Source organism: Sus scrofa, chromosome 3 (assembly GCF_054392235.1).
Source record: "Sus scrofa isolate SSC_HxYL_T2T_F1_AM1 chromosome 3, Sscrofa_HxYL_maternal_Yorkshire_Landrace_v2.0, whole genome shotgun sequence".
Lineage (NCBI taxonomy): Eukaryota > Metazoa > Chordata > Mammalia > Artiodactyla > Suidae > Sus > Sus scrofa.
The window spans coordinates 119,369,743-119,395,240 of NC_139385.1; the positions used below are offsets into that span (position 1 = coordinate 119,369,743).

Here is a 25,498-nt window from a genome sequence, read left to right on the forward strand (position 1 = left end):
AGCTGTGCACCCCAAAATGAAATCCATTTGCTCCATCAAGTGTTCTCCCGAAGCACCAGCAATAAATTCCAACTCTAGGAGTCCCCATCGTGCTCAGCAGTTAATGAACCCAACTAGTATCCATGAGGATGCGAGTTCGATCCCTGGCCTCGCTCAGTGGGTCAAGGATCCAGCATTGCCGTGAGCTGTGGTGTAGGTCACAGGTGCAACTTGGATCTTGCATTGCTGTGGTTGTGGCATAGGCTGGTGGCTACAGCTCCAATTGGGCCCCTAGACGGGGAACTTCAATATGCCTCGGGTGCGGCCATAAAAAGACAAAAAATAAACAAACAAACAAAACTAAAATTCCAACTCTAGAGGGAAAATTACTAGACTTACTGAAGCATTTATATTGTACTTTTGGGGTAATTTAAGTGATTTTCAATATTAACCACATGTACTTTTATTTATTTTTTTTTTTTTTTTTTTTTTTTTTTTTGTTGTTGTTGTTATTGTTGCTATTTCTTGGGCCACTCCCTTGGCATATGGAGGTTCCCAGGCTAGGGGTTGAATCGGAGCTGTAGCCACCGGCCTACGCCAGAGCCACAGCAACGCGGGATCCGAGCCGCATCTGCAACCTACACCACAGCTCACGGCAACGCCGGATCGTTAACCCACTGAGCAAGGGCAGGGACCGAACCCGCAACCTCATGGTTCCTAGTCGGATTCGTTAACCACTGCGCCACGATGGGAACTCCCACATGTACTTTTAGATCACTACTGATTTTAACATCTAATGCCTAGGAGTTCCTGTTGTGGCTCAGCAGTTAAAAACACAACTAGTATCCATGAGGATGTGGGTCTGATCCCTGGCCTTGCTCAGTGAGTTAAAGGATCTGGCAATGCATAAGCTGTGGTGCAGGTTGTAGGCACAGCTCAGATCTGGCATTGCTGTGGCTGTGGCATAGGCCAGCAGCTGCAGGTCTGATTCAACCCCTAGCCCAGGAACTTCCTATGTTGCAGGTGTATCCATTAAAAAATAATAATAAAAATAAAAATAGAAAAATAAAATAATATCTAATGCCTAATAATATTTAAAGGAAAATGAATTAAGTCACAACAAACACTTAAAATACAACAATCCAAGAAAAATAAGTCATCCCACTACTATAAAACTAATTTCAAAATCTTTTGCACAGTTTGAGTTTTCAATATCATTTTATGTTTTTATACCAAGAGCCTCTAAAACTAGATATAAAAATAATAGAGGTGAGAACAAGACAAAGATGACTACTGTGACCATTTCGATTCAGTATCATACAAGAAGTCCTAGAAAGCATAACAGAGCAAGAAAAAGAAATAAAAGATACAATTAGAAAAACAACAAACTGAAACTGTTTATTAAGAGATGACATAATTGTATACATTAAAAATCTCTAAGAATGTACTACCTATGAGAATTAATAAGTTAATATAGCAGTGTCACCAGATATGAGAATCAATCAATTACATTTCTATACACTAATCAATTATAATTATACACAAATCAATTCTATTTCTATATACTAGTAACAAAAGAATGAAAATAAAACTAAGAAAAATATCACCTATAATAGCATAAAAAAAACATACAGCTAGGTACAAATCTAAAAAGGATACGCAAAACCTCTAGTATATGAGGAACTATAGAACACCACCAAGGAGTTCCTATGGTGGCTCAGTAGTTAACAAATCCAACTACGAGCCATGAAGTTGAAGGTTCAATTCCTGGCTTCACTCAGTGGGTTAAGGATTCAGCATTGCTATGGCTGTGGCAAAGGCCAGCAGCCGTAGCTCCGACTGGACCCCTAGCCTGGGAACCGCCATATGCTATGGGTGTGGCCCTAGAAAAGACAAAACAATAAAAAATAAAAATAAAAAAAGAGTAAAACACCACCAACATACTGAATACCTAAATAAACTAAAGAATATACCATGATAATGGACTGAAAGCCTTGATATTAAGGTATCAATCCTACCAAACTAATAATCAAATCCCAAATTAAATCATAATAATAAGCTCTTTTGTGTATAAACTGTAAATCTGATTCTAAAATTTAAATGTAATTACTGAGAGCTAATGCACAGTATGGTGATTCCAGCTAATAATAACACTATTATATACTTGAAAGTTCTTAAGAGAGTAAATCTTAAATGTTCTTACCACAAAAAAATAAATGGTAATTCTATGATGGGATGACGCTAATTTGCTATGGAGGTAATTAATCATTTTATTATAACATATAAATGTTTCAAAACAGTACACTGTAATTCTTACATCTGCTCAATGTTTTATGTCAATTATATTTCCATAAAGCTGGAAAACATGCAAATACAAACAACCTAAAATCTTTATGAAAGATTATCTGTAAGAAAAAGTATGTTGGGGAGTTCCCGTCATGGCTCAATGGTTAACGAATCCAACTAGGAACCATGAGGTTGCAGGTTCGGTCCCTGGCCTTGCTCAGTGGGTTATGGATCCGGTATTGCCGTGAGCTGTGGTGTAGGTTGCAGATGCGGCTTGGATCCTGCGTTGCTGTGTCTCTGGTGTAGGCCAGTGGCTACAGCTCTGATTAGACCCTTAGCCTGGGAACCTCCATGTGCCATAGGAGCGGCCCTAGAAAAGGCAAAAAGACAAAAAAAAAAAAAAAAAAAAAAAGAAGAAGAAGGAAAAAAAAAGAAAAGAAAAAGAAAAAGTATGTTGGGGGAATTCCTGTTGTGGCTCAGCGGTAAGAAACCTGACTAGTATCCATGAGGATGAGGATTTTGTTCCCTGGCCTCGCTCAGTGGGTTGAGGATCTGGCGTTGCTGTAAGCTGTGGTGTAGATGGCTTGGATTCCACATTGCTGTGGCTGTGGCCAGTAGCAGCAGCTCTGATTTGAGACCTAGCCCGGGAACTTCCATATGCCACAGGCTTGGATCTAAAAAGCAAAAAAAAAGGAAAAGAAAAAGTATGTTGGTGTTATACATACACCCAAGAGAAATGAAAAAATACATCATGTAAAAACTTACACAAAAATGTTTACAGCTGTATGTTTCTTAATAGCCCCAAAGAGGAAATAATCCAAATGTCCATTAACTGCTGAGTAGATAAAACAAAATATAATATATCCAAAAAAATTTTAAGTGGTATAACCAAAAAATGGAGTATTACTCAGCTATAAAAAGAATGTACTTATACATGCTAAATGATTGAAACTTGAAAACATTAACCAAGTGAAAGAAGCCAGACTAAAAGGCCACGTCATGACTGCACATTTACATGTAATATCCAGGGTCGGCAAAATAGATTTGTGATTGCCAGGAGATGGGGGAGAGGGGAATTGGGAGTAACTGCTAATGCCTATGAGGTTTCTTTCTGGAGTGGTGGAAATACTCTAGAATTAAGATAGTAGTGATGTGTGCACAACACTATGAAAACTTTCTATATAAATTTTCTAAATGTTGATAGATTTGTACTATCAGGTTTTAAGAATTAGTAAGAGTTACAATAATTAAGACAATGAGGTATTGGCATAAGGCTAGACAAAATGACCAATGTAACAGAAATGACTCACACAAATCACAGACACATGATCCTGACAGAGGTAACATTACAGTAAAGTGAAGGATGAATGGTTTTCCCCCACAAACGATTATGCATCAGAAGAGAGAAAGAGAAAAATAAGATCAATTAGAAGAAAATATCCATAGTAAAAGATGAGATTTTAAAAGTTGAGATTATATCAGTAATGGTGATGAAGTATAACACACATGAAACTGGAGATGCAAAAAAAGAGAGCGAATAGGGCAGAAGCACTGTTTTAACAGCTAAAGGCTGAGATCTTTCTAAAACTGATGGAAGATACCAAGTAAAGATTCAAGAAACCCTATAAATCCCAACCAGGACAAATACAACTGCAATTGCATGTAGGAACATCACAGAAAAACACTAAAAATAGAGAAAGAAGTGGGGGAAGGGGCGAAAAGAGGGAGGAGAGGAGGGGAAGAAGATGAATCTCAAAAGCAACCTGAAAACTGACAGTAACCTTAAAAAAGGAATAAGAGAACGGATGTCTAACAAAAACAGTATAAGGTAATAGGAAAGATCATCTTTAAATAACTAGAAGAAATAATAAGTGACTTAGAATTCTTCAAGAATGAAGATGACACCTCTTGAACCAAATAAGACAAATGTAGAAAGTTACTATTATACGATAAATTTAATTAGGTATTGAAAATTATATGGTATTATGAATCTGACTATGCTAATTTAGATAATTATAATAAAAATATATCACGATAAACCATAGTTAATTTAGATAATTATAATAAAAATGGAATCAGTTATTAAAGATATCCATTGTTTAAGGTACTTATGTATAGATAATGGCTCTGTGGTTTATCTAATTATCCAAAAATGTTTGAAATTTTTCCACAAAAAACAAAGTTATCATCAGTAGACAAGACCAAAAAAAGTGATTTTACAAAGTAGTTTTCAGACATAAAGTCATACCACATAAAAGTTCAAAATCAAAGAAATAAGAAGGAGTGAAAATGGAATTATAAAATAAATCCAAATGAATAATGATATAAAAACTAACAATAACCATGGAAATTAAAATACATACAAAATTAAAGATAAAACTACAATGCCATATAAATTAGGTGACAAGAGTTCCATTGTGGCTCAGTGGTTAACGAACCCGACTAGCACCCATGAGGACACAGGTTTTACCCCTGGCCTCTCTCAGTGGGTTAAGGATCCGGCATTGCCATGAGCTGTGGTGTAGGTCGCAGATGCGGCTCAGAACCTGCGTTGCTGTGGCTGTGGTGTAGGCCGGCAGCTACAGCTCCAATTAGACTCCTAGCCTGAGAACCTCCATATGCCGTGGGAGCGGCCCTAGAAATGGCAAAAAGACCAAAAGCCTGTGATTGTAGCTCCAATTAGACCCCTAGTGTGGGAGCTTCCACATGCCCCAGGGCGACCCCAAAAAGATTAAAAAAAAAGGTGATAAATAATGTTCAATATTTGCACTGTATCATAAAAGAGGCAATTAGATTTCTGGATGTCAAGAATATGTGTAAACTATGCTCTCTTGAATAACTGCTAAAAGTAATAAAAAGTAGAAAAATAGCTCAATAAAAATATAATCACCCAAAAAAAGAAAGGAGAAAAAGAACTATCTAACTAGCAAGATAAAAAATATATGAAAAATGTGATAGATTTGAACATAAACATAATAGTAATTACATTAATTATAAACTAAATGCTCCAACTGAAAGAGAAAGTATCAGACTCTTTGGGGGGGGGGAGCAACTACATTCTGCCTATAAGAGACATATCTAAAATATAAGCAGTTACTAAAAAGTTGAAAGTAAAAAGAAGGAAAAATACATACCATACAAATAGTAACCAAAAGAAAGACTGAGAGATAATGCCTAATAAGATTCAATTCACAAAAAAATATAATCATTCTAAATTTGTATGATAGCTTCAAAAGGTATAAAAATTGATGAAATTAAAATTAAAAAACCCACATGTACAAGGATAAGAATTCAACATGCTAATCTTATTAAGTAAAAAAACAAATAGACTTAATAATCAATAAAGACAGAGACTTTAAAGAGCACAAGTACACTTCACCAAGTGTGGAGTAAACATTATTTTCAAGCATTATTGCTGATTCTCTACAATTTCCAACAAATTCTCCAAGACTGATACAGTATTTCTTTAGACCCCACAGCAATTTAAATAGAAATGAATAATAGTATAACTTGATATATTTGGAAATTAAGGAGTGTATTTAACATTACTTACCAAAGCTGAATATATGAAAACCCTATGAAGCAGCAAATCGGCTTCTACATTCTTACCCAAGAGAATAGTATCCACTAGTACTAACAGCCCCACAATATAACAACCCAAAAGTTTATCAACAGTACACAAATCAATAGTGGATACACAAATTTTGTTTTATTTAGGGAGTAGAATCTTAAACAGCAATGAAAATGAACCAACTATCTTTATATGCGAAGATAAAGGTGAATTTATCAGTTTTCAACACTGAACAGAAGGCTGATCAAAACATACATAAATGCAACTGTATACCATACAGTTGCCTACTCAACCAGTGTTTAGGAATGCGTAATTAAGTAATTATACTAACAAATAAAACCAAGTTTAGGACAATGTTCACCTTTTGCAGAGAGGGAAGGAGAAATAAATGGAAGAGGGCATTCAGAAACAATTTTAGAGTACCAGAAATGTTACTTCTTTACTTGTGAGCAGTTTGTGGTGCGATAAATTGCTTCACTATACAATTGTTTTCTGCACCTTTCTGAATAGGCATTATATTTCACAATTAGTATGTTTCAAAACAAAAGGAGAGAGGAAGTTGAGAGACTATAGTCATCTTCTAGCACCACATGATCACTAGTCAGGACTCTGACCTAACATTTCATAGAAATCCCTCTGTTGTTGGTGGTTATAATACGGGTTAAATACAGAGGGGACCACTTATAAAAGCATAGACTACCTTTAGAAAGACAAGAAACAGATCCTATTGCTTGCTCTTCAGAACAGGAAATAGGTAGGAAGTGTAAGGAAATACTTCTTTTTTTCAAATCAGAGCTATTAGGTTTTAAATTTTCTACCTTCTGAATATCACTTATTCAAACACATGAATTTTCTTAAAATAAAAAATCAATTTCATGACAGTTACAAAAAAGAATCTGATTTATAACTACAGAGAAGTTTTCTGGAATTTTAATTTCTTGTTACAGCATGTTTCCATACCACTATAAAATGTGTAAGTTAAAAAAAAGACCAAAAAAAAGTCTGTTTCCACAACATTACTGTAATAGTCCAAGAAAACAAACACAAATAAATTTTGACCCTTCTCGCATCTCCATATAAAAGAAATACTAAGTTTTAATTTTAAAATTAAAACTCCCAGCTACATAGGCCATGATTTTCAATTAGTGGTTACTTCCACAATTGGAAGACATAAAATGATTCTGAATAAAAAAGCACTCAAAGAACTGTTAAGCTCCTTTCAAAACACTTTGCCACTATGGACCCAAGTGCAATATTATATTTTTCATGACTTCTAAAGCAAACTATTTTTACTTTCAGTTAAAGAGTTGACGAAACAAAAAGACACCCATTTATAAAAAACCACCAACAGCAGAATTCATTCAAGACAATATTCAAAAACCATTGTGTAATATAAATATAAAACCATATACCAATAATTTTCATTAAAAAACTTCAATTTGTGCCCACAGAGAAGTAACTGTAAATAAACACAGATCCTACAATAAACACTGAAGAAAAAACAATGAAAGTAAGATATACAAAAGAAACAACCATTGTCATTGATTATTCATCAACTCCAAATATTTAACAAATACTGGTTCATATATCCAAAGCCGCTTTAAACCAGCTAAAAAATTAATAATTAGTAAAAAATTAAAATAAAAAATTAGTAATTCTCTTTACTCATCTCAACCATCTCAAAGACATTACCAAATATACTTTTAACTTTAAACACAAGAAACAACAACATGATGCCAAAACTACAAATAAGACTTGCTAACAATTGATCATTGTTATAGCTGTGTAATAAAAATATTAAAGTTTATTGCACTCTTCCCTCTGTTTTCATTATGTTTGGTATTATCCAAATTAAAAATGCATATACATAAAAACAAAAAGATTTAACACAATGTTCTAGAAGGTGGGGAAAAAAATCATCAATAGACTTGGAAAGGAATACAAAACAACTTAGGATTTTTCCCCAAAATGACCCTCTGACCAGTAAGTTTCTACTTAACAAAGGAATTTAAATACATCATAAACTGATATGTAAACACTTATACATCGCTTTATTACAACATAAAGTATGTAACCAAAGAATGTATATAATAAAAAAAGGTATATACCAGTAAACGTACTTGCATCATCCCTTTCTATTCTGGTTCCATCACTAGTTGACACACAAGTAAAGTGCAGGGGTTCAACTTCTAGAAGTCCAGTAAGAGATGTGAAACTACCTTCAGCAGCTGTGCAACTACTGACCTTTCCATTTCCTAACAAAAAAGAGACAAATTTTATAAAATGTGAGTTAAACAAGAGAATTATAGCCACTAATTTGATTTTATTAAGAGAAGATATATAAATCCACAAATCTTAGCAGGATTTTGACAATGGACATGGTATTAACAAAACGCACAAAAGGAGATACAAGTCTCCTTGCTACAAAATAAGGATCTGGCACTGTCAGTGCAGTGGCCTGGGTTGCTGCTGTGATGCGGGTTCAGTCCCTGGCCCAGGAACTTCCACATGCCATTCATGTGGCAAAAATAAAAAATAAAAAAGAAACTATAACAAGTGATTTAGATTTTAAATGAAGGAAAATACATCACCTACTTAGATTAGCTATTACCTAATCTGTTTAAGTATGCATAAAATCAGATCGTGTTCTATGATGTCAACTGTATAAATGATAATAAAGAATTTTTAAAAAGACAATATATTAACAATATTAACACTAAATATTTATATACCTTTATATTTTGTATATATTATCAATATTCTAGAATGAGATATACTACTTTACAATCATAAAAATAATTTGTTAGCATATATAGCACTAAGAAAAAAAAAATCACATAGTTACGGCTATATGAACTATAAAACCACAGCAAGAATGGACTAAAGAACATAAATGAATTAAGAGTGTAGGTGGTACTAGGGAGGGAGAGGAAAGGGTTATTTTCAGTACTTTTAACACATTTCATTATGTAATATCAGAAAATGACACTCACTAATATCATAATAGCCCATCGAAAAAGTCATTATGTACTGAGAAGTTCTCAAGCTCACTTCAGAGGATACAAAGTTTTCCAAAATTCTAATTTTGTTTCAAAGCTCTACTTCTAACACTGGCAACAAATACTATCAATTGGATGAATACTGACAGTCTTTTTCTATTTATTTTTGAGAAAATACCTGTCAAATAGCCAAATCTCAATAAATATATTTTATCAGTCATTATTGCAAATAAAAATGAAAAGCAACTAGTTCAGCTTGTAACTAACAACTTCACAAGTGCATTTCCTCCAAACAACCGTGGTTCTTCAATATGCAGCAGAAGTGTTTCACGCATTCTTCTCATTTCATCACAGAATATTTAAAAGATGTTGACTCATAGGTTCAAAACTTAAGAAAATTAATAATACTTTTTACTATTTCATCAAAGATAGTTCTAAGTGAAACTGGCACATTTTTTACTATAAGTACAGCATGAAGAACATCATGCTTCTGCACAATCAGTACAATTGTCAATGCAGTGAAAAAGGCAAAAAACATTGTTTTATCATGAAAACACTTGACCTGTGGACTCCCAGCAAGAATCTCAGGAACACTGACAGGGCCTATAGACCACACTTTGAGAATCAATGAGCCATAGAAAGAAAACTAACATTGGTAAGAGAAGAAGAGCCAGATCATATAGATTTTCTCTGCTATATTAATCTTCAGGCTGCAGGATAATGGGAAGACATCAAAAGTATCTTAAGGAGAGAAAAAGAGTGATCAGATCACGTTTGCATTAAAAAAAAATGACTGCATTCATTGCAAAGTGAAGAATGGACAGAAGTATGCCAAGAACAGAGGCAGAATGACCAGTGTGAAAGTTATTACTACACTTCAGGTTCAAGACGACTGTCACATAGATTATAATCTTGTATGGGGTGGGGGTAAAGAGAATAGGAAGATTTGAAATATATGTTGGTAGAAAAATAGATCGGATCTTATGACAGCCTCAATGTGGAGGACGAAAAAGAATAACATTCAGATTTCTGTTTTGTGCCACAGATGCCATTAACTGAAAAAGAAAACACTGCAGAAGGCCTGATGGAGAGGAGTAAAATGAAGAGACATTCATATGGAGATCTATGTCATTATTTCTAAGTCCCTTCTTCTGACACTTCTATAATGAGTATGGCTGCTCTTGCATATTTAACTCCCTAGCCTGGCCTAAGCTTTACACTCCTCTCCTTATACTCCTGCTATAATGAATTTCATTCTAACCTAAGGTGTATAGAAGGCAACTACAGGTCTAGTACTAACCCCTCCTCTTATGTTCTAAACAAAATCTGATATGTGACTTAGAGACAGACTAGCATGAAGTAGTCAGAGCCTAAGTCATCAAACAGAGAAGATAACACATACACCTAAGGCAGAGTAAGTTGTTAAAAGGCAAGTAAACAGATCAGAAGTATAGTATGATCCCTCTCACTAAAAATGTTCATAAACATGAAGCAAATAAGCCTAAATAATTACAAATAAGTTACAAGTAAGCCTAAATAGTTACAAATAAGCTTAAATAGTTACATTGTTACATTCTGGTAACAATGATAATCTAAGAGGGTAGAGAGGCCAGTTAGAGAGGCTAGTTAGAGTTGAGGCACATTTTATTTGTATTTCTATATTTGATTTCTCTTTTTGCTTTCTTCATAATTCATAATTTACTTTAACCTACACTGAACCTAAGTCCCAAAATTTACTTATCTTTAGTTGGTAATTATCATAAGTTTGCAAATAAATTTTCTAACATTTTGGTTTACTAGCAACATTTGCAGTAAGTTCATTAAGACGGAAGAAAACAAAAAATAAGATGATCATTGTTCTAACAAAACTAGATATATACCAAATTCTAGCACTTGAAAAGATTATACAAATATTAACATTCAATCCTAAAAGCATATTCTTCAGAAATGTATACATGTAACATTGTACACCAAGTTTACCTCAAAAGAGTGTGACAGAACATACAGAAAATTATTTTTTCTTTCTGCATCTCTGCTTATTAAAATATGTACAATTTTTTTGTAACATGAACTATTCTTTGATTATATGAACAACAAAGGCAAACCAAACAAAACTGAAAAGGCTGTAAGAAATAACCAAATTTTAGTCTCTTATTAGCATTAAAGTCATGCCAACATGTAATAGAACACAAAAAAATTCCCAAAACCCAAATTTGCAATCCTTTTAAAAATAACTTAAATATTTTTGAGAGGAGAATTAAGAAATAAAGGCAAATTCAATCAGATCCTGCTATACAGCATAGGAAACTACATCTAGTCACTTGTGATGGAATGTGATGGAGGATAATGTGAGAAAAAGAATGCCTATATCAAAGCAGAAATTGACAGAACATTGTAAACTAACTACAATAAAAAAATAAGATTTATATACCAAAAAAAATCCTTAGTAGCTTAAATTCAAGATAAAAAATTCAGAAATTCCTTTAATAAAAGATATTACTACCTGAAAGGACATCTGATAAATCAATTTCATCTGACTGGACACCAATGCTGCTATTGTACACATTTTTGCAAGAAGAGCCATTCATCTCCAAATCAAAGAGTACTGGATCAAATGGTGAACTATATAATCCGTATCTGAAAAATAAAATAACATTCTAACAATTTTCCTGTCAGCCATCTAATAAATTATCTATTCACTTAGTTTTAAAAGGAGTTCTTACAAAGGGCAGAAGGAGACACCAACCAGATTTAACTCCTTAAATTCACTGAATCTTAACTGTATTCCCAGTAAACTCATACTCTAAAAAATATAGTCCAGAGACTCAATAAATGTAATTTTAATTAAGCTTATAGGTAATGAAACAAGACTATACCTTCATCTGCAGACTGCATCAAGAAAGAGATATCAGGGAGTTCCCACTGTGGCACAGCAGGTTAAGTCTGTCTCTGTGGCAGTTTGAACCCCAGCTTGGCACAGTGGGTTAAGGATCTGGAGTTGCTGGCTTTGGTCAGCTGTTGGCGTAGGTCACAGATGCAACTCAGATTTGATCCCTAGCCCAGGAATTTCCATATGCCACAGGTGCAGAAAGAAAAAAAAAGAAAGATATCAGGCACCCCTCCCTTGTCTCGAATGTTATACTGATTTAGCAGAAAGTACAAAGGCTTTGAATAAAATTTTATCAAAATCAAGATTTCTGATCTAAAAAGATTACAAAGGGCATTGATTTAAATAAAAGAATGCTTAAAGTAATGAAGATTGGGCAAGAACTCAAATCTAACCCTTAGCTACTTCTTATTTCATTATGTTTAAGTTTTAGAAAATCAAACTGCATGGAGTTCCCGTCATGGCTCAATGGGTAACGAACCCAATTAATATCCATGAGGATGCAGGTTCAATCCCTGGCCTTGCTCAGTGGGTTAAGAATCCTGCATTGCTGTGGCTGTGGTATAGGCTGGCAGCTACAGTTCCAATTAGACCCACAGCCTGAGAACCTCCATATGCCGTTGGTGCAGCCCTAAAAAGACAAAAAAAAAAGAAAAGAAAATCAAACCAAAGATGAAGAATACCAGTCAAAAGCAATGAGTGATTTACATAATTTCACCTACGAAGTTTTAACAACAAAGAAACAAATTAAGTACTTCTCCCATTAGCAAGAAACACCACTTGAAGTACTTTAATATAACTAGCCCTCTAAATAACTATTTCCAGGACTTTCAAAATTGTTAAAGGGAATTATTTTCAGAGAAAATAGGGAGAAAAGAAAACCTTAGGCAAACATACATACATATACAGTTCTGTACAATGGTGGTGTCATATCCAGAAAGGCCCATGACTAGTTGTTTCATAGATGACAATACCTTGTCTGAAGCAAAGCCTCCATTGGTGTTAGCCTGTCCTGTAACTGTCTGGACACAGCAGTAAGCAGAGACGCACACGCAGTGCTGCACCCAGCCAAATCTTCATCTTTAACGTAATTCAGTAAGACAAAATACCAATAGACAGAACCTGAAAACAACAACATAGCAATATTTCTTTTCCTCATTTTTCTCTAACAAAAGAATTTCAGATTTTGTAATTATCAGTATGTCCCCCTTTCCTAAAAAGATTTCTGGAAAGAAAATCTGTAAGGGCAACTTACAAAGAAGGACTAAGTCCTTGGAGGACCCTAAGAGGACACTGACAATGAACTTCGATCGTATTTTTTGAGAAGTTTATCAGGTCAACCTAGTCATTTCAGTTTTCAGTAACTTGAGATGACCCTGAGGGACATTTTAGAATAGCTGGCGACGTCAAGTCCTTTAAGCCATCTTTCCTAAAATACCGTTTTTCTGTACTAAAATTTTCAAAAAACAATGGATGGTAGGGAGCTACAAATAGCATACTTTAGCAAGTGAATAAAGTATAGCTATTCCATACTGACAGTTAGAGACCAAAGAGCTTAAAAGGTGATCAGGGTGATGTATTTAAAGACTCTTTTACAAAATTTAAGATATCTAACTACTAAGTACTAAGTACATCCATGATTTAAGCAGCCTACCTCTATCACAATTCTCAAGAAAACTGTTTTAAACACCAGAGACTATTAAAGTGAGCAACCAAGTCCAAAACAAACATTCTACTCTATATAACAAAGTTAACAGTTTTAGTCAATATATGTTTAAAGTAAATATAAACAAACTCTTTAATCTAAATTAAGATACTGATAAAATAACCATTTCTCAACTAACTTTGAGCAAGCTTTTTTTTCTGATGTACCACAAAGATCAACTCTTTGTGGAATATGTTTATCTCACTGAGATAACTTGTTAAATGGGTTGGTTATATATGAAACAAAAGACTATGAGAAATGTCTACAAAAAAATTAACACTAGGCAAAGGCTAAATCAAATTAGTAGTCCTTTATAGTAAATTTCTACTTGAATACTACCTTCACTCTTGAATGGCATTTTTAGAGTCTTCAGATGCTGTTCAAAACAAACGTACAAAAAAAAAAACCCCCATTGGCCCTTTTAGGGAATTTCAGTTTGCCTCAGTCCCTACTTATCATACACAATATGCACATCAACATTTTTATTCTTTATGTCATCTCTATGGCACTTTGCCATTTTAGTTTGTGGCATCTGATCTACAATCAGTAGACAACCTAACAGCTCAATTATTTTAATGAAGTAGAGAAAATGTAAGAATTGAGATGGCTTGGTTATTTACTTAAATCTCCCATTAACTTTTTCCTAAAAATATGACTCAACAGAGTATCTGCCTACCCAATCATAATTTAAAACCCTTTAAAAAACAGATAAGCTACAGGGAAAAAAAAAAAAAAAAAAGAGGATGAGTCTAGGGGAAAAAGTTATTAAATAACCCCAAGTATACTGAGAAATATTTCCTTAGAGTTATTTGTGACAATTTCACATACCACCAGTTGCTGCTGCAGGTAAAAATGACATATTATCAAGCAAGGCCTTCAAAAGAACAGATCCAAATCCTGGTTGACATGGGTCACATTTGCCATTACTGGAAAAAAAAAATTTTTTTTTGAAATTTAAAGACATTATTCAAAGGTCTAAATCCAACTCTAAATGTAATCAGGCCAAGTGAAAGAAAATCGGCCTTAAACCCCTATAGACAAGCAGAAAGATAGAAAGATCAATTATACTAAGGGTTTTAACAACTGTTTCCTTATGCATTAAACCAATCTTTTTACCAAAAGAGCTAACAAGCAGGTAGTTAATACTGACTATTAGCTTTTAAACAATTCCTAGATAGCTTCAGGGTTTAGAGAAAATGATCTGCACAATGTTAGAAACAATCCTGGTAAAACTGTTACATAACAGGGAAAAGGACTCAGATGAAGAATCCAAGGACAACCAGGGACAACAGAAGTGACAGTGGGGTAAAGGCTTGTCTTACCACACTTTCCAAACTCTCACTAATAAGCAGAGAAGCCTAGCAGAACTCTTGTATTAACAGATCTATTTAACAGGACAGTTTGCCCCCCCAAACCACCAAATTTTTTCTTAGGATCTCAATAATCCTCATCAATTTCTGAAAATCCTCCTAAGTTTTACATATTTTCCACAAAGACCAAACTACACTATAGAAAAGGTATCATCTGCCAAACTACAGATATACCTACAAATTACATTTTCAACTTAAAAAAAACCAACCTGATGCACAAGGCTAGAAATCGGGCACACTTATGGGCTATGCTTCGTCCTGCCTCAAAGAAGCAAACACGTACAATGTCTGAAAGACATTTTCGTGTTTTTGAAAGCAGACTCTCATTTCCTTCCTTTGAGCTGGAAAACAATAGCAGACGTTTAGGCTCATCTTGACCTTCTAATCATAACATCCAAAGGGCAATCTATGGGAAATAAAATCTTATTAACCTTCCAGGTCCATTTGAATGTACTCCAGCTAACCAACAGAGAGTATCTAACACAAGGCTCTGGGCATGTTCAGTGATCTGGCCATCATCTACTTTTCTACAAAGAGTGTTAAGAAGCTTCTCATGAAATTCTGAAAACTGTAACATGGCACATCGCTGCACTCTACAAAAAAAGAAAGTAAATAAATAAATAAATAAATATATTAACAACCAAAACAGAACACACTAAAGTTATTTCAACCTGGTTGGACATAAAATGTTCCATTTGAAATTATGAATATCACAATTTTAAAAAAAGAACTTCTGAAAATTACCAAGCAGTATACAGACACCAGGGACGAACCAATGAAGTGGAAGGACAATATATACCACCACTGAGATCATAAGATCTTAAAAGGAATGAAAAGCAAACAAAATTTTCAAGTAGGGATTTTTACATTTTGTATATATTGGTATATTTTCTGGAATTCTTCCTTTGTACTCCTATTACTTTAAGAATAGTAGAAGGAAATGAGATTACCTTTCTTTAGACACTGAAGTTTTCTTAAATCTTCGAATAGTGACTGAGACCTCTTGAAGTAAGTCACAGCCCCGGAGGTTTTCGGATTTACGGGTGCCACTTGCGTTTTCATTCTTAACATTAGATGATTTTTCCTAAACATACAAAAACAAACAATTGAATGAACAAACACAAAAAATTACTATTAAAGTTTACAAATAAAATAATTGAATTATGACTATCAAAAATAAGTCAAAATTAAAATTAGTTTTTAACCCTCATATTTAGTAAATTATTAATTTACTCCACAATCATAACAGGGGGAAAAAAAGGAGTTCCTATCATGGCTCAGCAGTAACAAACCAGACTAGCACCCATGAGGACGCAGGTCTGATTCCTGGCTACAGTCAGTGGGTTAAGGACCCAGCTTTGCGGTGAGCTGTGGCGTAGGCCGGCAGCTACAGCTCTCATTCGACCCCTAGCCTGGGAACTTCCATATGCCACAGGTGTGGCCCTTTAAAAAAAAAAAAAGGAAAAAAGAAAGACATCATCACTGTTTAAAGGTAATAACCCAGGGAATGAAGATCATAAAATCTTGAGTGAGTCCCAGCTACAGCTCTACCAGATACACCAGCTCCTCAATCTTTAAAGGTCACTCACTTTCAGAATGAAAACTGGAGGTAATAGCACCTGCTCACCCTACCACAGTTATTTTAAGGATTAAATCAGATAAAGTATATAGAAGTCCTTGAAAACTGGAAGGCCTATACAAATACAAGATGACTGGTGTTACTGATAGTGCTATTGTTGCTTATGAATGATGATGATAGAGAAACACAATCTCCAGAGTTCAGGAAAATCCAAGATCAGACAAGAAGGAAGAAATTGCACTATATACAGCAAGTTGTAGAAAATGAACCATGAAAATTTAGATATATATCTAAAAGCACTTTTCGGGGTTCCTGTCATGGCCCAGCAGAAATGAATCCAACTAGGTTCAATCCCTGGCTTCATTCAGTGGGTTAAGGATCCAGCATTGCTGTGAGCTGTGGTGTAGGTCGCAGACGTGGCTCAGATCTGGTGTTGCTGTGGCTTTGGCATAGGCTGGCAGCAACAGCTACGATCAGACCTCTAGCCTGAGAACCTCCATATGCCATGGGTACAGCCCTAAAAAGACAAAAGACTTAAAAAAAAAAAAAAAAAAAAAGGTGGTGCATTATCAGTAAAGTGCAAAGAAACAAACTTACACTGAAGGAAAGAATTATAGTCCAAAATACTTACAAAGGGACATTCCTGCTAACAATTACTCCTTACTGAATATACTTTATATAAGCTAGATAGTCTGCTTAAAGTTCATTCAAAATATTTTCTCCTTGATTATATTTTTTTAACTTGTTGCAGAGAAAAAATACAAACAAACCATGTGTCTATTGAAAAATCAACTATGGCCCATACTCCTTTCAACAGTGTGTAAAATCTCAACCACAATGTTTAAAACAGTATTTTACAGTTCAAAAATGATACTGTTTCAGAGTTCCCACTGTGGTTCAGCAGGCTAGGAACCCAACTTGTATCCATGAGGAGGAGGATTCGCCTTAGGTTGGATGCCTGGCCTCACTCAGTGGTTAAGGATACAGCACTGCTGTGAGCTATGGTGGAGGTCAAAGATCTGGCTCAGATCCCGTGTTGTTATGGCTGCGCTGCACGGTGGCAGCTACAGCTCTGATTCGACCCCTGGCTGGGGAACTTGCATATGCCTCAGGTGGGGCCCTAAAAAGCAAAACAAACAAACCAACCAACAACAACAAAAAATAATACTGTAGCGTACCTTGCCTGCTGCAACTTTTGCCAAGAGTGACGCAAGTGAATAACCCTTATTACTCTGGTGTTTTAAGGATGGAAGTCTTACTACAGGACGTATACCACCATTACAGATCTCATCTGTTCCTCTTTCATTTACAGCCTTGACATGGATTAAAAATGAACGGTATTTTCCTCCTGCCATACCTAAAGGAGTGGCACAGAATGGGATAAATTATTCAATCAAAAAAATCATCTTTTTAATCTTCATAGAATAAGTTAAATAATTAACTCAACAAAAAGAAACACACTTAGCCAGAATTGTCAAACTGTACTGTTTGCATATGACTGAATAACCATGATATATTTGTAGCAAAAGAACAAAAGCAGAGAGGTTATATGATCAGCACATGAGAAGGATGTGGCTAGTTATTATAAACACCTGGCATATTTTACTCCAATCAAAAAAGTTACTTATTTTATTTATTTATTTGCTTTTTAGGGCCACACTTGTGGCATATGGAGTTTCCCAGGCTAGGGGTCAAATCAGAGCTACAGCTGCCAGCCTATGCCACAGCCACAGCAATGGATGATCTGAGCCGAATCTGTGACCTACACCACAGCTCACGGCAACGCCAGATCCTTAACCCACTGATCGAGGCCAGGGATCGAACCCACAACCTCATGGGTCCAAGTGAGATTCGTTTTCCCTCCGCCACAATGGGAACTCCAAAAAAGTTACTTATTTTAATAATACAAATTTTGTGAACTATAGAAAAAAACTGTCATTAAGGTACCACCAAAGATAATGATATATCACGTCTTTTTTATGCATGCATGGACATAAGCATTATAGTATTAAAGTTGAAAAAGCATAGGGTTTGGAGTCACTACCTGGGTTTGATAACTGGTTCTACCATTTTATTAGGTAGGTGACAAATTAAACTCCCCATGTTCCAGTTTCTTTAAACATGAAATGAGGATAGTAATAGTATCCACCTCAAAGGTAACCAAACCACATAACTGCATGGCACAAAGGAAGCACTCAATACATATTGGCTATTATCACTAGTTTATGTTTAACATGGTTTTAACTAAGTTGAGATTATACTATACAATCTATATGTAAAAATTAATGCAAAAATACTCTAAAATAATATACTCATGAGCAAGTCATAAGCTTATTGTTGCCTAAGCAGATATTAAACCGTTCTGAGATCACAAACTTAACTTTTGTTATTTTCCACTCATCAGCCTGCCTATTATGCCAGCACTGCACTATTACATTCTTCTGACTGCTATATTATTCTAGGTTCTAATATCTGGTAAGATCCTCCTTCTCAATATTTTTCTAAATGTCTTTGGCCCATATCATCCTTTTATTAATCCATAAAAATTTAGCAATCATTTTCTCCAGTTCCAAGTTTTAGGAATTTGAGGAGAAAAATAGTCACCCCTACTAAATTCTGGGAATATGAACACTTTTACATTATTGTCTTTTGTTTCATTTTCTTTCTTCCTTCCTCTCTTTCTTTCTCTCTCCTTTCCTTCCTCCCTCCCTCCCTCTCTCTCTTCCTTCCTTGTTTCATTTTTTTTTTTTTTTTACAGCTACAACTGGCATAAGGAAATTCTTGGGCCAGGGACTGAATCTGAGATGCAGCTGCAGCCTATGCCCCAGCCATTGCAACTCCGGATCCGAGCTGCATCTGCAACCTACACTGCAGGCTGCGGTAATGCTGGATCCTTAACCCGCTGAACCAGGCCAGGGATCAAACCCACATTCCTCAGAAAGACTATGTCAGGTCCTTAAACTGCTGAGCCACAAAAGGAACTCCCATTATTATCTTTTGAAATACGTTATATAATTCTAGCCTCAATTTTGTCAAAGCCAACATTTTAACTTTTATATAATTTTAAGTATCACATTCTTACACAACCAAACTAACATTCCAGGCAATATAAGAGAAAAAACTATATTAGTTTTGCTCACCGCTATATCCCAGTATGTGGGCTAACACACCACAGGTATCAAATTTCATGAATAAGACGTAGTCAAAGGAGTACATTAAAACTTGACTATATACTACATCTCCAATTAAAGGTAAATGTGACAAGGGGGACCAACATTAGGAAGGGAATGTAAACAAATTAAAATAGATGTTATTTAGTGGGTCAGGTACTTTCTTGGTTTGGGGAAGGATCTCCACACCCTACCCACTTCCAAATTTATTTTAACGATCAAAGTGTTTGGTTTGCTGGCTTTTTTTACTCACCCCTGAGATACAAAGGTGAAATAAGTCCTACTACTGCAATATCTACTATCTTATACATATGATGTAAAAATACATTAATTATTATTTGTGCTTGAGACACTCAAATCATTACCACTTATACTTTCAAAACCACTCTATAAAAACCCCCTTAAAATATTATAGCAATATACAATAAACTGAAGACAGAGGACTCGAAAATGACAGAAAAGGCAAACATCCCAGAACGTGACATCTGATTATTCAGAGGAATTCTGTATGTCATGCTAAGTCATCCTACATTTATCTTCTTTATACGTTTCTCAAAAAGCACTCAGATCTCCAAATTATAGAAAGTCCCATCTGATGTTTTATATAACAAGTCATTTATAAAGGAAATGACCTCAGCTACAAGGAAACTGATAGAATTACTGATGAAAAGTCCCTCCAAAAACAGGACATTACTTTTCTGAAACCAAATTGTTTTGTGTGTTTCTTAAAAAATCTACTCTTACAATTGTGGCATTACTTATCTTATGTTTGTAAAATATGTTACCTCACCTTTAACAAGTCTGGGACTTGTTAATGTCAACATCCCAGCATGCCCTGATAGATCAAGGCCACTAGCAAGCCACACTGGCCCACAGAGAATGTCTTCTTTATGATCTTCTAAAAATGGACATAATCTAAGACCTAAAGAGGAAAATACACATTTCTCTTTTAAGTTAGCTTGCAATATAAAATAATATCTAATAAACAAATTTCCATCCCATTTACATATAACAGCACCACACAAAATTCCACACTTAGAATGTGTCCAAATAAGAATTCATTATCATGCTAAGGAACTACAATCAATTATCTCATATATTATGCTGTTTTCCATTCCCAAACTATTTATTTACCTTGATTTTTCAAAAACATTATAAAACCATGACATGATTTCAATCCCAAGATATTAAAAAACAAGAATGCAAGTATTAGTGCAGCTGTGTTCACAAAGATGAGCTGAAAGTTAAAGCATACTGCCAAAGCAGAATTATAGATTATTTTTAATTGTGTTCTTATAACCATGTTTTTGCAAGCCATAAGGAAATCTTTGCCCAACATGATGCATTTGGATCACTACTCCTTTTACTGTCATGGACAACAGCTCTATAATTTAACTCACACTGTGATTCCTCTACATCCATGTGCTGCAATTCTTCATTCAAATCAATCAGGGACGGTTTCCCATTTTGTTCCACTTCAATGTTAAGAGCTGGAGACAAAGGAAAGGTGATCTGCCTATCTACTGCTGTTTCTAGAGGATAAAAATATTAGTAAGCTTAATTTTGCTTAATATCAATGATTTCTGTGCCTGAAATTCTAAAACTTTCTATTAAACTGGGAACTACAGTGATTTTATATCATAGATGCCATAAATTGGTTGTTAGAAGAGGAAAAAAATTAGATTGAATTGTTTCTCTTTTAATGGCAGTAAAAATAATCACTTGAAGAAATAATTTGTTGGCAAATAAACTAAGAATTCTCACCCTAGACTGCATAGTACAGCACCTGCACAGTTTTAAGAATACCAATACCCAAGTCCTACTCCACTTAAATCAGAATCTGTCATGATTCAAAAGAACACACACATACACACATATATACACAAAAACATACATACATATTTGTGAAACAGGAAACTTTTTAGGTTTCAGTGTTTTTAGCTGCTGGTGTGAAGTGGCCATTGTACCCTTAAATTATCCTCAGTTGTTTTTTTTTTTAAGGGCCACAAGTGTGGCATATGGAAGTTCCCAGGCTAGGGGGTCGAAATGGAGCTGCAGTTGCTGGCCTACACCACAGCTGCAGCAACGGGGGATTCAAGCTGCGTCTGTGACCTACACCACAGCTCACGGCAAGGCTGGATCCTTAACCCACTGAGCGAGGTCAGGGATCGAACCCTCATCCTCATGTATACTTGTTGGGTTTGTTACAACTGAGCCACAACGGGAACTCACCCAGTCTTTTAAATTAATGTATTAAGAAGAAAACACTGAGAAGTAACATTCAGTTCCCAATATGCTAAATATGTACAATCTATTTTAATAACTCAACATATCAAATTTTGAACTTGTAAGAAAGATAAATAATGATGGGTGTATTTCTGGTGTCACATTCTGGGCTTTACTAACAACCTTAAAAGAATATGTGACTTCCATAACAAACTCTTTTTCCCAGTCAAGTTTCCTCTTAAAGAAGAGAGAAGCCTAAGTCTAATAATGCTAAAAGTGAAACTAACTAACAAAGGAACTAAGTGCATTTCCCAAAACCACAATTAAACAACTCAAGTTTATACAATTCTGAACAATGAGTTACTGAAAAGCTTTTAAATGTTCTCTGGATTAACTTTTCTAAATAAAACCACAAAAAATAGAGCAGGAAAAGAACACAGGGTTGTGGGGGCAAGAAGGGACATCAAACTTAGATAGCCCAGTTGAAAATTAGGGGGTTTTTTATGAAACCGGCTACAAGGTAACATCTTCAAATGTAAATTTCAACCCATTCTTACCATTGACTTTCCCTAAGCCTGGAGCTTTATTTTTCAGCAGTGTCACTTGTATCTGTGGAATACTGGTGATGTTTGAGTTCAAAACAAATTTGAAATCCACATGTCCAACCATACAAGCTTTAGGTAGAACCAATTCAAAAACATGTTCATCCCAGCTGTTGCTGTCAAGTAAGGGAGGAAATAATAAATAAAGTGAAAATCTTTCTTCAGCCAAATCCATCTTACCACTAATATCACCTTTCATACTCTGCTTTACAGCCTCCAACAAAACAATGCTTCTCAATGGTATCAAGAGAGAAGAGAAACAGTTCAATTGAGGAATATTAAACTTAGGACAACGAATAATCTCACCCTAGGAATCTATGCCTGCATGTACATTCCAAAAGCCCTTGTTCCTCTAAGTTTGGACTACTGTGAACCAGAATTATGTGCAGATTCATAGGTTTCACCTTAAATCTAAGAGTAGGGTCAGAGGAATTTGTATTTGAAAATAAGAACTTCCTATATTTCTTATATATGTCCCTTCTATGATTTTAAACTTTACACACATATATATATGCTGAAAACACTACTCCACTAAATTCTAGACTCATATCCAAATGCCTACCAGATATTTCAAATTTATCATAAATAAAGTAAAACTTCCTGAGTGTCAACTACAATATTAGTAAAGAGAAATTCCATTTTTAATTAGCTGAATTCAAAACATTAAAATCATCCTACTACTGTTCACACAAGATGTGCAGTGTCAGTATATACAATTCCTTGTACCTCTGAACTCTGTCTGACCACTCTCTTCATTTCCTCCATCAACTGTCACCACGGTCCCAGTTACCATGACCATAACCATAATCAGCTGATTTTTTTTTTTTTTTTTTTGGTCTTTTTAGGGCTGCACCCACAGCATATGGAAGTTCCCAGACTAGGGGTTGAATTGGAGCTGTAGCTACCAGCCTACGCCACAGCCACAACAACACCAGATATAAGCCTCATCTATAGCCTACACCACAGATCACAGCAAGGCTAGGGATCCTTGACCCAATGAGAACGCCAGGGACCAAACCTGCATCCTCATGCACACTAGTCGGGTTCATTACCACTGAGCCATAATGGGAACTCCCATAATTACCTGAATTATCATAACAGTATTTAAATTAGAATCTGTGCTTCTATCACTGCCCCCCAACACATACTCATAATACAACCACTCATAAGCTGCAACAACACAGTAATCATAATGTACACTTCTAAAATATAAATTACATCACATGACTTCAATATTCAAAAGCATCTAACATCTTCCCATCTCACTTAACATAAAAGTCTCGGACTTCAAAAAAAAAAAAAAAAAAAAATGGAGTTCCCATCGTGGCACAGCAGAAACAATCCAACTAGGAACATAAGGTTGCAGGTTCGATCTCTGGCCTCACTCAATGGGTTAAGGATCCGGAGTTGCCATGAGCTGTGGTGTAGGCCGTAGACACGGCTGGGATCTGGCGTTTGCTGTGGCTCTGGTGTAGGCCAGCAGCAACAGCTCCAATTCGACCCCTAGCCTGGGAACCTCCATATGCTACGGGTACAGCCCTAGAAAGGACAAAAGGAAAAAAGAAAGTCTCGGAGTTCCCACTGTGGCACAGTGGAAACAAATCTGATTAGTATCCATGAGAAGGCGGGTTTGATCCCTGGCCTTACTCAATGCGTTAAGGATCCAGCCTTGCCATGAGCTGTGGTGTAGGTCGCAGACACGGCTCAGATCTGGCATTGCTGTGACTGTGGTATAGGCTGGCCTTAGCCTGAGAACTTCCATATAACACTCCTGCGGCCCTAAAAATAAAAAAATAATAATAATAAAAAATAAACATCTCACTGTTCATGATCTGGCTACAATTATTTCTTTTGATTTCACCTCCTACCACTCTCCCTCATGTTCACCACCCTCAGACAACAGCCTTCTTGCTCTTTCTAAAATTCATAAAACCCTGAGACTCCTCAGGGTCTCTGTGTTTGCTACTGTCTTGAAATTAATGTCTTCATCAAGGCCCCTTATATTAAAAATATCATACATATTTTCTCTCCTTTCCCAACATGCCAAAACTACCCTATCATCAAACTGTTTTAACTGTTTCAGAGCTTTTATGAGCATATGACATAGTAGACGGCCGCTTACTATCTCCACCAGAATGTAAATTCCATGAGAACTGTATTACTAGCCTTCAAAAGTGCCTGTACAAAATAAGCTTTTCGTTTTTTTAATATTCTTTTTATGGCTGTACCTGCAGCATATGGAAGCTTTCAGGCCAGAGGTCGAATCAGACCTGCACTGCAGGCCTACACCACAGCCACAGCAACACTGGATCCGAGCCACATCTGCAACCTATGCTGCAACTTGAGGCAATGCCAGATCCTTAACCCAATGAGCCAGGCCAGGGATTGAAATCTGCATCCTCATGGAGACTACCTCAGGTCCTTAACCCGCTGAGCCACAATGGGAACTCCAAAAATAAGCGTTTAAATATTTGGTCACTCAATACACAAATTTATTTAACAAATTAACTGTAATGAAGGACTACTCTCGGTATTTTATCCCACAACTTAAAAAAGTACAGGAATTTCTAAAATTATGGTGACACAGGTGAACCTACCAACAAAACAGAAATAGACTCATAGATAAGAAGAAGAGAATTGCAGATGTCAAGGGGAAGGGGGCTGGGAGAGAGATGGAGGTGGAAGTTGTGGTTAGCAGATGTAGCCTACTACCCACGGAGCAGATAAACAAGGTTCCACCATAGAGCACAGAGAACTATATTCAGTGCCCTATGATAAACCATAATGGAAAAGAATTAAAAGAAAAAGAGAGAGAGAGGAGTTCCCTGGTGGCCTTGCAGTTAAGGATTCCATGTTGTCACTGCTGTGGCTCAGGTTCAACCCCTAGCCTGTGAATTTCTGCATGCTGCAAGCACAGCTGAAAAAAGAGAATACACACACACATATATACATAAAATATATATATAATTATATATGAGTTATATGTATCTGAATCACTTTGCTGTACAGCAGAAATTAACACAACACTATAAATCAACTTCAATAAAAACTAAAAAAAACAAACAAATGGAAATGTTTAATCAAACATTCCTCAAATTCTTTAAATAAAATTAAGGTGACAAGT

The 25,498-nt window shown here is 35.5% G+C and overlaps 1 protein-coding gene across 47 annotated transcripts in view; it reads right to left on the minus strand.

The window, feature by feature from the left end:
- The window catches only part of BIRC6 (baculoviral IAP repeat containing 6), a 256,491-nt gene that overhangs the window by 141,578 nt on the left and 89,415 nt on the right, over nt 1–25,498 (minus strand). For 10 of the 47 annotated variants that reach the window (XR_014842323.1, XR_014842322.1, XR_014842326.1 and 7 more), the window contains exons 13-23: nt 22,330–22,490; nt 20,947–21,078; nt 20,337–20,468; nt 17,555–17,733; nt 15,748–15,881; nt 15,229–15,390; nt 15,007–15,138; nt 14,256–14,353; nt 12,697–12,844; nt 11,339–11,472; nt 7,945–8,091 (exon numbers count right to left, since the gene is read on the minus strand). Coding sequence is in view for 42 of the 47 variants with exons in the window: in XM_085019663.1 (XP_084875789.1) it covers nt 7,945–8,091; nt 11,339–11,472; nt 12,697–12,844; nt 14,256–14,353; nt 15,007–15,138; nt 15,229–15,390; nt 15,748–15,881; nt 17,555–17,733; nt 20,337–20,468; nt 20,947–21,078; nt 22,330–22,490 (1,559 nt within the window). In the remaining 5 variants the exon portion in view is untranslated. The remainder of the gene's footprint in view (nt 1–7,944; nt 8,092–11,338; nt 11,473–12,696; nt 12,845–14,255; nt 14,354–15,006; nt 15,139–15,228; nt 15,391–15,747; nt 15,882–17,554; nt 17,734–20,336; nt 20,469–20,946; nt 21,079–22,329; nt 22,491–25,498) is intronic. The other 37 variants (XR_014842325.1, XR_014842324.1, XM_085019665.1 and 34 more) reach the window with 5 other exon arrangements.